This window comes from Thunnus maccoyii, chromosome 13 (assembly GCF_910596095.1).
Source record: "Thunnus maccoyii chromosome 13, fThuMac1.1, whole genome shotgun sequence".
Lineage (NCBI taxonomy): Eukaryota > Metazoa > Chordata > Actinopteri > Scombriformes > Scombridae > Thunnus > Thunnus maccoyii.
In genome coordinates, this window is record NC_056545.1 from 31,960,939 (window position 1) to 31,973,915 (window position 12,977).

At 41.7% G+C, this 12,977-nt stretch overlaps 1 protein-coding gene across 6 annotated transcripts in view; it reads left to right on the forward strand.

The window, feature by feature from the left end:
- Positions 1–1,551: 1,551 nt before the first annotated feature.
- Positions 1,552–12,977, forward strand: part of LOC121909763 (mitochondrial fission factor homolog A) — a 41,322-nt gene continuing 29,896 nt past the window's right edge. For 2 of the 6 annotated variants that reach the window (XR_006099512.1, XM_042430433.1), the window contains exons 1-4: positions 1,555–1,650; positions 2,602–2,822; positions 3,926–4,050; positions 11,671–11,777. Coding sequence is in view for 5 of the 6 variants with exons in the window: in XM_042430433.1 (XP_042286367.1) it covers positions 2,612–2,822; positions 3,926–4,050; positions 11,671–11,777 (443 nt within the window). In the remaining variant the exon portion in view is untranslated. Of the gene's footprint in view, positions 1,651–2,601; positions 2,823–3,925; positions 4,051–11,670; positions 11,778–12,977 lie in introns of all 6 variants that reach the window. The other 4 variants (XM_042430429.1, XM_042430432.1, XM_042430431.1 and 1 more) reach the window with 3 other exon arrangements.

Here is a 12,977-nt window from a genome sequence, read left to right on the forward strand (position 1 = left end):
AAATTGATGTATTGTATATTTAAATATAAATGTTCTACGCTCTTGTAGTACTTTCACCTTGGCCTTTTTAAAAACTTCAATTAATATCAAACTTGAATATTTATACACATTTTTCAGACAAAGCTGTGTTGGTGAAATTTTGTACTTCATCCTTCTTTACAAATAGCAGACTTGTGCAGGTCTAGCCAGACCACTGCCATACCAGCTCCAGAATAGATTCCAGAGTGACCACTGAGGATGTCCAGCTTTTTATATCCTCCCCTGCGCTGCCGCTTTACTGCCGCTCTAAGGCAAACTTTTTAAAAAAAAATCTTGCAGTGATAATATAGCATATTTATATTATGGAGTTTCTGCAGTGTCTACCACTGTATAGTTTACTACACTGCAAGCTACGATGTAACCTCAGAAATAGAGCACAGAGTCGTGTTCTTTATTGAGATCAAACCTGTGACTTCCTGTCAATCAAACCACTATGACACCTCTGTTATGTCAAAGTAACCAGCCTGTAGCCTTGTCATAAAACACTGTGTCCCATGCACAGGGGGTGGCCAAGATAACAGGAACACCATTGAGTAAAATACTATCCAAGTCCTGTAGTTAATACTAACATAATGAGGCTTTTAACATTACAATTTTCGATAACTAATTAGTTTAGTCATTTATCAAGTAAAAAACATTTACTTGTTCCAAAACCTTAAATTTGAAAATCAACCAATATTCTCAGTTTTTTTAATATATTATTATAAACTGAATACCTTTGGGTTTGGGTTTTGGCTCTCAGAAATAATGATGGGCTTTTTCCCACTCATTTCTGACATTTTATAGACTAAACAATAAATCAGAAACAATCAACAGTTTTTCTTGTTGTTACAGTGCATAATAACCTAAGGTGTTTCTTTAATTTAATCCACCCTACAGTTAACATCAAAGCTTTAAACACTGAAGAAAAACAATTGTGCTCTTAAAGTGAAAAATGCTAAATGGACAGATTTTGGGTGGAAGAATACTTTAAGGTATTGTTTTGGTTCAAAAGGTCTAAATAATAGTAATGTTCCCTATAAGATATATTTTGTCAGTGTATTATGTACAGGGAATTTATGTAATTACTGTTTAATTTTGTGTGTTTGTTAGAGAAAAAGGAAAATAGACTGTTGGGTTCATTCCAGCACCTATTTAAAGTATTGTTTTTATTTTATATTGTACTCTCTCTCTCTCTCTCTCTCTCTCTCTCTCTCTCTCTCTCGCCGTGTGCGCGCGCGTGCGCGTGTGTGCAGCTAACGTGCAGTTTTTTTAATTGTTTCCGTGCTAAAAACGTCCACCTCCACATGAAAATCACTTTCATCCAATGATCTCTATACTACACCTATACTGTTCATATACTATGTATCCATACTGTATTAATACATAACAATAAAGGGGACCATCCATTTGATATTAACATTCAGTGTGCGAATGTTTTTGTTTTACATTGTTAAAAAAAAATATAATAATACATTTTATGGAGATGATGCCTATTTTATTCTGAAGGACTGGAACCGGAAGTACTGACCTTGTTAGCAAGCTTAGTTGTACGAAGCATGTTAGCAAAACAACAAATTCTTTCAGTTAGTTTGACACTGTGACAAACTCACTTTGTGCTCCTTAATTAAGGTTTGTCATACAGAGATACTTTACCTCCTACTTTGCTTTTAAACGTAATATACTTGCTGTTACTTGCCATAGTATTGTGTCCTGTCGTGAGTTATGAAATTTGACCTCTTGTTCGCTACTGTCAGCAACCTGTTGCTAGCAACTAGTTAGCTTCTTGGCTAGATGGGGTTACACTAAGTGCTGTCTTTGCATGTAAACAATGCTGTGTACATTTTGAAATTGAATGGGATGGTACATTCTCAAGGATACAAACACATTCTTTCGTGCTAGCCAGGATGTGTAAAGTAATCATCAGCTCAGTAAAGGAGCAGTGAAACCAAGTCCAATTGTCATGTTAAACTGTGAATGATGAGTGACATTTTACTGCATTGTAGCTTCCAAAACTCTCATGTCCACTAAATGTTTCTGTCGTCAGTCAGGGTATTTTCGAACTAGGGGAAAGAAAATGATCGATTGTGAAAACTCGAACATAGTGTTTTTTAAAACTAATGTATGAAATGAATATCAATACCATAGTCTTAAACATCAAGCAACCATATGTATCCATCTGACCTCAATATACAACGGTGGAACGTTTTCCCCAGCAACCTTCCTGCAACCTTACTTTAGCAACAATCACAGTATATGAGAATGCTGCAAACTGCACTTTTCTGGACTGCATGGAATCTATACAACCCTTATATTTTTAAAAGTCAAGGAGAAATGAACCCTCTCTATGCAAATTGGTACTAAGTCTCTTGTAATGAATGTACAACAGAAGATACTTCTATACTTTCGCAGTAACTTGTGTATGTACATTTGAAATCTTTTTGCATCACAATGTTCCTTAGCCGTTAAAAGCATGTAAAACCAAGATGAAAACACAAATGAGAAGGATGCTTTATAATTTAAGTAAAATATACACAAGACTTCTCACCAAGATGCTTAAACTAGAAATATAACTTTGTACAGGTGTGTTCACATGATGACGGTATTCACTCTGTACCCAAGGGAGATGTCCCAGGTCCCTGTCCGTGATCCGGCCTTCATGGAGGCCATCAACAAAAACATGCGTGTCCCTGAGCGTCTGAGTGTCGGCACTGGACGGCAGTGGCTGGAGGAGGAGGGAGAGCAGCCCATGGATCCCCCACCTGCTTACACCATGCAGGTTCCTGATAGGCTGACATACACAGGTAGGTTCCCAAATGCTCAGTGTTTCTCAACCAGTGTGCAAAGTCTGAACAATGTATGGAGAGTTCTGAAGATACTGGCCAGGGAGAAATGTTTTAGACATACACACTCAACACTGTGACACCAAATGGACTTAATATGACTTCAGCTTAAAATGCCTTTTAAGTTAAGACTGTTTGTAATCAATAATGTCTCCTTATTGCCACCTAGTGTATGTTCTTAATAGTGAATCAATGATTGCCAGAAAAAGTGTTTTGTGAAGTTTCATATTGTATGTAATGTGGTTTAAATCAGGTTTAACTATATACTTGTGATTGGTGCATGTATCTAGAACCATGGGATAAGAACAGTGATAGGTTCCTAAGTAATTGGGTCCAAATCCCAGCTGTATATTAACTCTGCCCTTGTAAATATGACCAAATTGAACCTGTATACTTCAAACGCTCTGAAATAGGGTCTGTGCCAAAATGCACAAGTGTTTTTTCTATTGTGATGTGAACCAAATAAACAAGTGAAAAGTAATTTGTCCTCGACTAGGAAATTTTAGATGTGCCAGTTTTTCATATTTTTGGAAAATGAATGGAGTGTCAGAGCTTCCGAGGTTCAATAAATTCCTCATTTAAGTTTGGAAATGTTCAGAATATGTTGTTGAACAGATGGCAACAGATTTCAGTGACTGACACTCCCATCGTACATATTCTCATATTGTTTTCTGAAGAATATGACAGTAATTTTGAGATACCGTGGGATGGTTTGTCCAACTTACATGCACTCTGTGCAACCAAGGTTTATTTATAAAGAGACTTGTTAAACTCTGTGCTGTCATATGATTCAGTAAACGGTGAATAACTGCTGCTGATGATCCAGATTTTTACAACTGAACTTAAAGAAATTAAAGGCCTACAAAAATTATTAAAAGGTCTTAAATAGAGTTATTCAGGTTCCACCATGAAAAGGTAGGTTTCTGGTAAAGGTTTCAGGTTTTTGGTAAATATATAGAGCATGTTTATTCATTTTCTCTGCTTTACAAAACAAAATTGGACTTGATTTGAAATTCTCATTCTGTCTTCTTTCTTAAACTTTTGTTTTAATATTTCATCCACAGAAGCCCCTGATATGAGCCCCAGACCTCTTTTCACCCCATCCAAGCCAACTATCTGCGGCCCTCTGGGTCTGGAACCGTGCTGGGAATGTCTGTCTGGAGAAGTCTTCTATAGAGAAGCACTACAGGTAGGGCTGCCTCGGTTTTGATTTTTTCCTTATTGCATAAATTAGCGAAGCCATTTAAACTGTCGCGGTAACCACCACAAAAAATAATTTAAACCTCAGATTTTATAAAATAATTGGTTCCTAAATACCATATTGGCTCGAATGTAAGGCGATCTTGATTATAATACGACCCCCGCTTTTACAATACCTGTTAATGGGAAAATACTTTTTTAATAAAACTTACATCATATCACAGTTATATACTCACACTCTCTCCTACCAGGTTCTTGGAAGCAGTCAAAAATTATTTATTTTGCAGTTAGTTGTCTATGGAGCTCCTTACCATCTGTGACAGTGGTATTTGGCAACTTTACATTCTGTTTCTGCAGTAGAGATGTTGGAAGATGCTTTGAACTTGTTTTAACTCATCATGAATTCGTTTCCTCTGTGGCAGAAAAACATGTTACACAAGCTTTCAGAAACTCCTGCATATTAAACTGGACTAACGAAACACTTTTTGGGCTGACTGACTCTAACACACTTACTGTGAACAGACTTTAAGACACTTGCTAGCCTAGTAACATTAAGGCTACAAACAAAGCATAATGCAACACTCCATGTTTTACACCGGTACATTATCCATTCAAAAAGAGTAGCTGATGTTGTGAACACGAAATTGTCTAGACCCCAAATGTAAGACGACCCCACTTTTTCAGACATATTTCCAGGAAAGAAAACCATCTTATATTCGGACCAGTACAGTAAACTTTTCAAATTTATTCCTGTAGAAGTCTATTCTTTATTGCCTCTATTGCCTAAATGTCTTTATTCCAGTGTTGTCATTAAGAGGCCAACTTTGCAGCAGGAATATTGGTCGGCATTTAGCAGGCAAGTCATTTTTTATGTCAAGTCTGAGAGAATAACTATTGTCCCATCACTTGAGCTGTTCACTCAGCAGTGATCAGCTTGACTCTGTGGTGGGTGTTACGTGATTGTGTTACCGTGGTAACCGTAGCTGCAGCAGGTCTAGCTGCAGGTAGCTAGGCATGGGGGTCAACAAGCACAGTGAAAACCACCTATAGTGATCACGGTTACAGTGATCAACTGCTTATATGGATCAAAGAGCCCGGGACAGAATCATTCCCAGTGTTTCCCCTATAATAGTACAGGCTTGGCAGGCCGCCAGGCCAACGAGAACCCCGGCCAGGCCAATAAATAATTTTTTAAATGTCACAAATAAGGCCAAATATCCATTCATTGGCAAATCAAGAGCATTTGGTAGCTGCTGAGCAGCGCTGTCTCAAAACGTGAGTTAAAAAAATGATTTTTTATCTTATCTGTGTCGTTGTCTGGGAAACTGAAGGTAGCGTAACTCCTTTTAAGGGATAGGGAAGAGCGTAAGCGAGTGAGTGGTTAAGCGAGAGAGTGAGCGGCAGGAAAATAACGGTGAATGCGAGCGGAGCAGAGGAAAAGGTTAGCAGTAATTTGTCTGGCGTTAAATGTACAGTACAGACTACAGTGTGTCAGTTAATAAATTCTTCAGCTTGTCAAGACCATGAAAAGTAACATCTGTTGTTTCCCCAACTGCTAGAAAAGTGAAGGGGTTAGCTCCAAAGTTAGCAACAATGGGTTTGCCTAACCTGATTACGTTGTGAATGGGTGAATGTGATTTGTAGTGTAAAAGTGCTTTGAGTGGTTGGAAGACTATACGAGTACAGTCCATTTACCATTTACCATTTAAACCATGGAGCGCTAAACAGGTAAATAGAAAACAGAAAAATGTGTAGCTGCCTGCTAACCCCCCCCCAAACTGATTGACAACACAACACAAACTTAGTCAGCATGAGAGCTTGGCTCTCATGGCAGAGAGCAGAGGCGCTGACAGCTCTCCTCTGCTATGTCACATCTCACAATGTTGTGACAGCTCTCTCTGTCATGCAGCTGCTGGGCATGATGTCAGTGGGTCATGTGGTCGTCCCGATCTGGCCCACTGGAAAAATCTCTATATCCTGTCAACAGGGGTTCCTCTGGGCAGGGGTGCATCACACATCTCGGTGTTCACAGATGCATCTTTCTCAGGGTGGGAAGGAACGCATCTGTCATAGGTGGTGGGAGGACAGTGGCCAGCTCACATGTCTCTCCACATAAACGCGCTAGAACTTCTCACTGTGTAGAGAGTGATACAGCATTTCGCCCTGCTGCTGCAGAATCAACATGTGCTGATTTGCACAGACAACAAAGCGACAGCAGCCTACATAAATCGTCAGGGAGGAGTGTACTCAGCGCAGCTTCTGAACATAGCCAGACGGCTGCTGTACTGGGCGCACACACACTTACTTTCCATCAGAGCAGTGTATATTCCCAGTGAGCTGAACAGAGGGGCAGACATTATGTCAAGGGGGGGCTCTCATCAGGGGGACTGGAGTCTCCATCCTGAACTGGTCTCCCAGATTTGGACCAAATTAGGCAATCCTCTGCTGGGAGTGGATGCATTTGCGCATCACCTGTGGCCCAAAATGCTCCTATACACCTTCCCACCAGTCCTGCTCATCCCTTGGTTCCTGGACCGAGTGCAGGGAGAGTCACTGTCAGTGATCCTGATAGCTGCGCAATGCACGGGCGCATCATGGTTTCCATGCCTGCAGTGGCTGATCAGGCCAGCCGTGGGAACTCCCGTGGCGCGAGGACGCTCTCTTCCAGGCAAAGGGAGTGATCTCGAATTACCCGGTAATAGACCAGTGTCTGTGGGTCTGGCCGCTGATCCTGGATCCCACTGTGTGTTCCCTGTCTCACGTGCTTTCATACTTGCAACTACTAGTGAACAGGAACTGGCTTTCAGCACAATGAAAACTTATGCTGCTGCTATTTCATCTTGTCACAAGGGTTTCGGTGACAGTTGGTGTTTAGCCATCCCCAAAACCCTTCCTGAGAGGTGTGAGGAGACACCAGCCTACGGCTGCTCAATTATGGCAAAAATAATAATCATGATTATTTTGGTCAATATTGAGATCACAATTATTTAACATAATTACTCTTTGACTCTCATTTTTGCCGATTGCCAATGCAGATATATGCACATATTTTTTTCCACCTGGCTGAGGAGACTATTACACATGCAATCATAGATTGTACTACTGATCAAGAAAGACTATATATGGAGTTCAGGAGCCCGGCATTAAAACTTTAATGAACCTGTCAGGTGGGTGGAGCAGTTGTTTTCTTTGAGTGTGTGTGTTGGATTTAATCTTTGGTCCATCGTCCGAAGCAGAGGAAGGCGGTAATGCACCTAATACGCTTGTTGCCAACCACCGTTATAAACCAAAAAGTAGAAGAGGAAAAAGTTTTTTCAAACAGAGTGGTACATCCTGTCAACCGAGGGGTTTCCTATCTGTGCAGCCGAACACTGTGGCACCTCCACGGACTACTACATCCTGACAGTCCTGGTGTGCTTCCTCCGCAGGTCCCACAGTGAAGTGGAGCCTGCGGAGGAAGCACCAGTTATCTGGTTTCACTACAGGCAGATTCACTTGCTACAGTGAGCAAGGAAATAAATGAATGAATCAATAAGTACAAACACCGTTGATTTCTTCCGGTGGAGCCAACATTCAAACTATTTTGGTACAGTAAATTTCAGTCAGCCCGGTGAAGGCAGGTTAGCCGGCCACTGGTCAGCAGCTGCTGCTGACAGATGGCCAGTTCTGTGGACAGAGACACTCAACGCCTGTCGGTGGCGTTTAGGGAGGAGCGAAAGCGCATCGCTGTAAAGGAAAGAGTGCTGGATTTGCAACACAAGACAAAACGAGAGCATCATTATGAAATGACAATAATGAACAATAAACGTTTTATCTCGATTATCTTGTTTTCATAATCATTGGAAGCCAAAATCGTAATCAAAAATAAAATTTGATTAATCGCACAGCTCTACACCAGCTGATGTCACGCTCTCTGGCTCCTCAGTGGGATTTAGTGCTGCTTTTACGCATGCTGGTTACGCATGCTGGTTACGCTTGCCATGGTGGTCAATGTTACCGGTGTTACATGATGTTGCACAGATTACGTAACTTGCCCACTGCCCATACCATAGTTTGGCTTTTTTCTGTAGAAACAAACCCATTTATTTCATTTTCGCTTATCAGCACCCACGTTCATCAAATGAAAAAAAGTATCAAGTGTGTTATCAATACTTAGTCGGATGATGTATGCTACTATTATAAACTGACAGGGTCTGCTCCGGGAGCAGCAGAGTTACAGCAAAAAGTAGCAGAGTTGAAAACGTCTGTTTTCAATCTTGCTGCTGTAAACAAATGTAACGCTAGCTGTTAGCGAGCAGCTGCTCTTATGTCTCCCCTGGTCTCGGTCCCTTTTTTTGGCAGCAACTCTCCCGTTCTCTGCCTGCTCAGCCTGCTCTTGGTGTGTCTCTGTCTGGCAGGCGAGTTGCTCTGGTTCTGGTTCTAAGTGGCTCGTCCCCGTTTGTGTGCACCGCAGCCCGGCTGTACACAGAGGACGACCCACTGGCAGAAGCCTGAGGCCTGCCATCACTAACTCTCAAATAAGGGGAAGATCTAAACTAAAAATCTAATGTTAAAGATCAAAGTAAGTGCTCTACGGATGAGCGTCATTGACGAATATCTTATTTTGTAAAATGTCCGGCATAACCGGTAATAACTGTCATAAGTTTATTAGTTGGTGGGAAATTTTCCTCACCATGGCATCCCTTGCGCTGGTTAAAGCCCCTTCGAACCTTTAGATCGAGTTCCGCTTAGGTTTCACTCAGCCAAGACAGCTCTGCTTTTAGCTCTAACGTTTGTGAAAAGAGGCAGTGATTTATCTGCTCTTTCTGTGGCTCTATCATGTCTCAGGATCCAGGGAGATGGCAGCTCAGCTATCCTGTGTCCAAACCCAGCTTTCATGCCTAAAAGTATCACTAGCTCGTTCAGATTGAGAGTGATAACTCCGGAGGGGTGTTTTCCCCCTCTCACAAGTTTGAGGAGGAGGCCATGTCTCATCTCTGCCTGTTATGTCTGCTGGCCTGATTCATTGAGTGACGGCTAACTTGCGCCGCTCCTAGCGTCTGTTCATGCATCTCAGGGGCTTCCACTGTTTGCACAGCGTCTGTCACACTGGCTGTGTGAGGCTGTTTCAAAGGCGTATCTCTCTTCTGGGGTGAAGCCTCTGGAGAGCATTAGAGTGCACTCATCAGAGGAATTTCATCCTTCACGGTGTTGCATGGAGGAGTGACAGTGGAGGACATTTGCACTGTAGCTTCTTGGTCCTCCCCCTGCTCTTTCATTCGCATTTATCTGTGGGACGTCTCCCGTTTTTCTGTCACTCACTCTGTTCTGAGCGTTCTGTCAGAGTGATGGATATCAGGGGATTTGGCTGTGCGCTTTCTCTCCTGCTTGTTGGCGCATGGACAGTTATTTCCCTATTCTGCGCCTCACTGGACTGTTACAATGCATAACCTTCGTCTTTGCTTCCTCAAAGCAAAAGGGTTATTGTCCTGCCCTCATTCCCCCATACTGTGCCCATTCTGTTCCTCGCTGGACTTTTATAGTGCATAACTTTCATCTCAGCTTCCTCACAGCAATAGGCTTATTGTCCTGACCTCATCCCACATACTGTGCCTACTCTGTTCCTCGCTGGTCTGTTACAGTGCGTAACCTTCGTCTTAGCTTTCTCTCAGCAGTAGGCTTATTTATTCCCAGCTGTCATTTCTTCCAAACTGTACCTCTTGGGGCTCTTTGGGATTCTGTGACGCACTTTTACGCATGACGCAGTGGCGGGGCATGGAGCGTTTTTGCTCGTTTTCTTGAAGTAGATGTGTGTTTATGCTTGTGGTACCAGACAGATACAGTATGGCATTGACTATATCCTGCTTCACCCTTAACTCACTAGCGACAGCCTCAGAGGGTGAAGCCTATATGAAATAGAATGATTGTTACGTACCGTAACTCCAGATTCTATGAGTAAAGGCACAGCCCTCTAAGTTCTTGGCCCCACTGGCTGTGAATAGCTGAAGAAAAAGCCGTTCTGGGACCTGACTGTACGGTTTCGATGCAATTTATACTCAAGTTTAGACCGTGACTGGAGCTGGACTAAATTTTCTCAATGCTCCACAGGCGCATGAGGGATAAACCCACAAGTGAAAGTCTTAGAGGGCTGCGCGTATACTCATAGAATATGGAGTTATGGTACGTAACTGTCATTTCAGTAATCAGGGTAGGGGATTAGAGAAACATGGTTTCCTCAGCTCGATTTCTCCTGGAGAGTGGCAATTTCTTGACCATGTATACGAGTAACTGGGTCTGTAATTGGCTTTCTACAAGTATGTAGGTGCAGGACAAAAGATCTCAGACAGGAAAAGTAATAGTCTGCTTCCACCACTTTGTTATTCAGACACTCTCTGTTAGTCTGCTTCGACACACTACACCCCACAGTACATGTGAAGGCAACATTGCGTTACCTGTCTTTTTTTCTGTCTGGAATTTTTGGACTGTTGCCTATAGTTGATAGTTTTCCACATGCATACTTCTTTCCCTTTTCATCTAATTTCTTACTGAATAATATAACACATCCCCTGCTACCTTCATGAAATATATCAGGCATAATCAATAGGAATGCACTATATTGGATTTTTTGCCGATATCCGATATGCCAATATTTCCAACTCACTGTGGCCGATTGCTGATGCCCATACTGATATATGTACATATTTTTTTCCAGATGGCTGAGGAGACTATTATGCATGCAAGCATAGATTGTACTGAGTATGATCAAGAAAGACAATATATGAAGGAAGAACTTAGGAAGACTGGAGTTCAGGAGCTCAGCATTAAAACTTTAATGAACCTGCCAAGTTGGTGGAGCAGTAGAGTTTTCTTTGAGTTTATTAGACAGACAGGATTAATGTGTAGGATTTAATCTCTGGTCCAAACTCCAGAGCAGAAGGTGGCAGTATTGCACCTAATACGCTGGTTGCCAACCACCATTACTAACCAAAAGGATTTTTTTGCCCCCCCCAAACAGAGTGGTATATCCTGTCAGCCGAGGTGTTTCCTGTCTGTGCAGTCGAACTTAGCAGCTCCTCCATGGACTGTTTCTCTCTGATGGTCCAGGTGTTTCCTCATCAGGCTCCACTTCACTCAAGCTGCCCGTCAGACCCGCTGCGTCTTCCCACTTTAACTTGAATAACAAACCGGGGCTCGATGCTCCTGATGGTCCCGGTGCTGCGGAGGAAGCACCGGGACCATCAGGGTGAAACAGTCCGTGGGGGGAAGCACAGTCAGACAGCGCAGGGAAAGGCGACAAATCGGCCTCTCATAATCGGCAGAAATGGCCAATGCTGATATTTCATTTTAGAGCTTTTATCGGCCGATACCGATGACGTGCCGATAATATCGTGCATCCCTAATAATCAATAACCTTTTCAGTCTTATTACCACCTGCTCTGCACATAATGCCACTGCTCTTTCTGCTAGCCCATACTGCTGTCCCACACTGTTGTCAAACTAGATGCTGTAACCTTATTTTCTATTGCTATTATCAGTTACAAAGAGCAGGTGTCACTTCTTTCAAAACCCTACACAGCTTTGTCACAGCTGTAAAAAATAACCCTGCCTGATATTTCTTCCTGTATGACAGAGTCCCATAAGAAGATCTTACAGTGACCAAAGCTTTGGCAGAACACCACCTGGCACACCGACCCAGCTAAAACAGGCGCTGGCACTGCCCAGACACCCATCCAACTCGTAAGTAATGTAAAAATTTTACTTACTATATTCATCACTATTTCTACAGGAATTCTCAGAATTGATCTCACTTGGTATCACTACACATGATAGGTTAATCCTGAATGGAGATCTGAACAACTATATTAATAAAAGATTAACTCCAAATGACTCCAAAGATGTGGAGCTTATGAATGTACTGGACAGTTTTGAACTCACCCAACATGTAAATGATGCCACTCATCAGCAGGTAATACTCTAGACTTTGTAATAACAGCAGGATTAAAAATTGATAATGTTTCAGTATTTGAATTAACAATCAATTAACACTGTTAAGTACACAATTATGCTATGTACACAACTCCTCTTTAACTAGGTACCCATGCAGTACATCTTTGGAAAGCTAAGATTCTTGTGATTCGGTTGATGCCAACCATCCCAACATATTCTCCATCATAACTCGCCTTTGCATGTAAACATCAGCATGGTAACACTCTAGACTTTTTAATAACAGGAGGGTTAAACATTGATAATGTTTCAGTATTTGAATTAACCATTTCTGATCATCATTGTGTGTTTTTTGATGCCAACCTAACCTTAACAAAGACTGAAAGGGAATTTTTGGTTCCTAGATGGCGAGGCTGAAGCAAAGTTCTCTAATATTATGAGATCATTTGATATAGTTATGACTGTTCTTTAAATGACATGGTTGAAAATTTCAACAGTGTACTGTCTGCTTTAAATACTGTTGCTCCACTAAAAGTTTTAACTTTTAGTCAGAGGTCGACTGAAAGAATCTCCCCATGGTTAAACAATAACAGTGTTAATGAGATCAAGAGAATCTGTCAAGCAGCTGACAGAAAATGAAGGAAAACTAAGCTCACAGTTCACTTTAATATATACAAAGAAGCCATTACTTTCTTTAACAAAGTAATACGTCTGGCAAGAAAGGATTACTTTTCCAAGATTATTACTACATCAAAGGAAGAAAGTTTTATGGCAGTCTTGGAGATCTTGTGTCTGAGGAACATGACAACTGCTTTGGGGTTCCACAAGGAAGCTGCCTTGGTCCATTATTATTCTCACTGTACATGCTGCCACTTGGTGACATCATCAGAGAGCACAATGTATGTTTCCATAGTTATGTGGATGACACAGAACTGTACATCTCCATTGAACCAAAAGATGATGCAGCTATAAACTTCATTACTACCTGTCTTT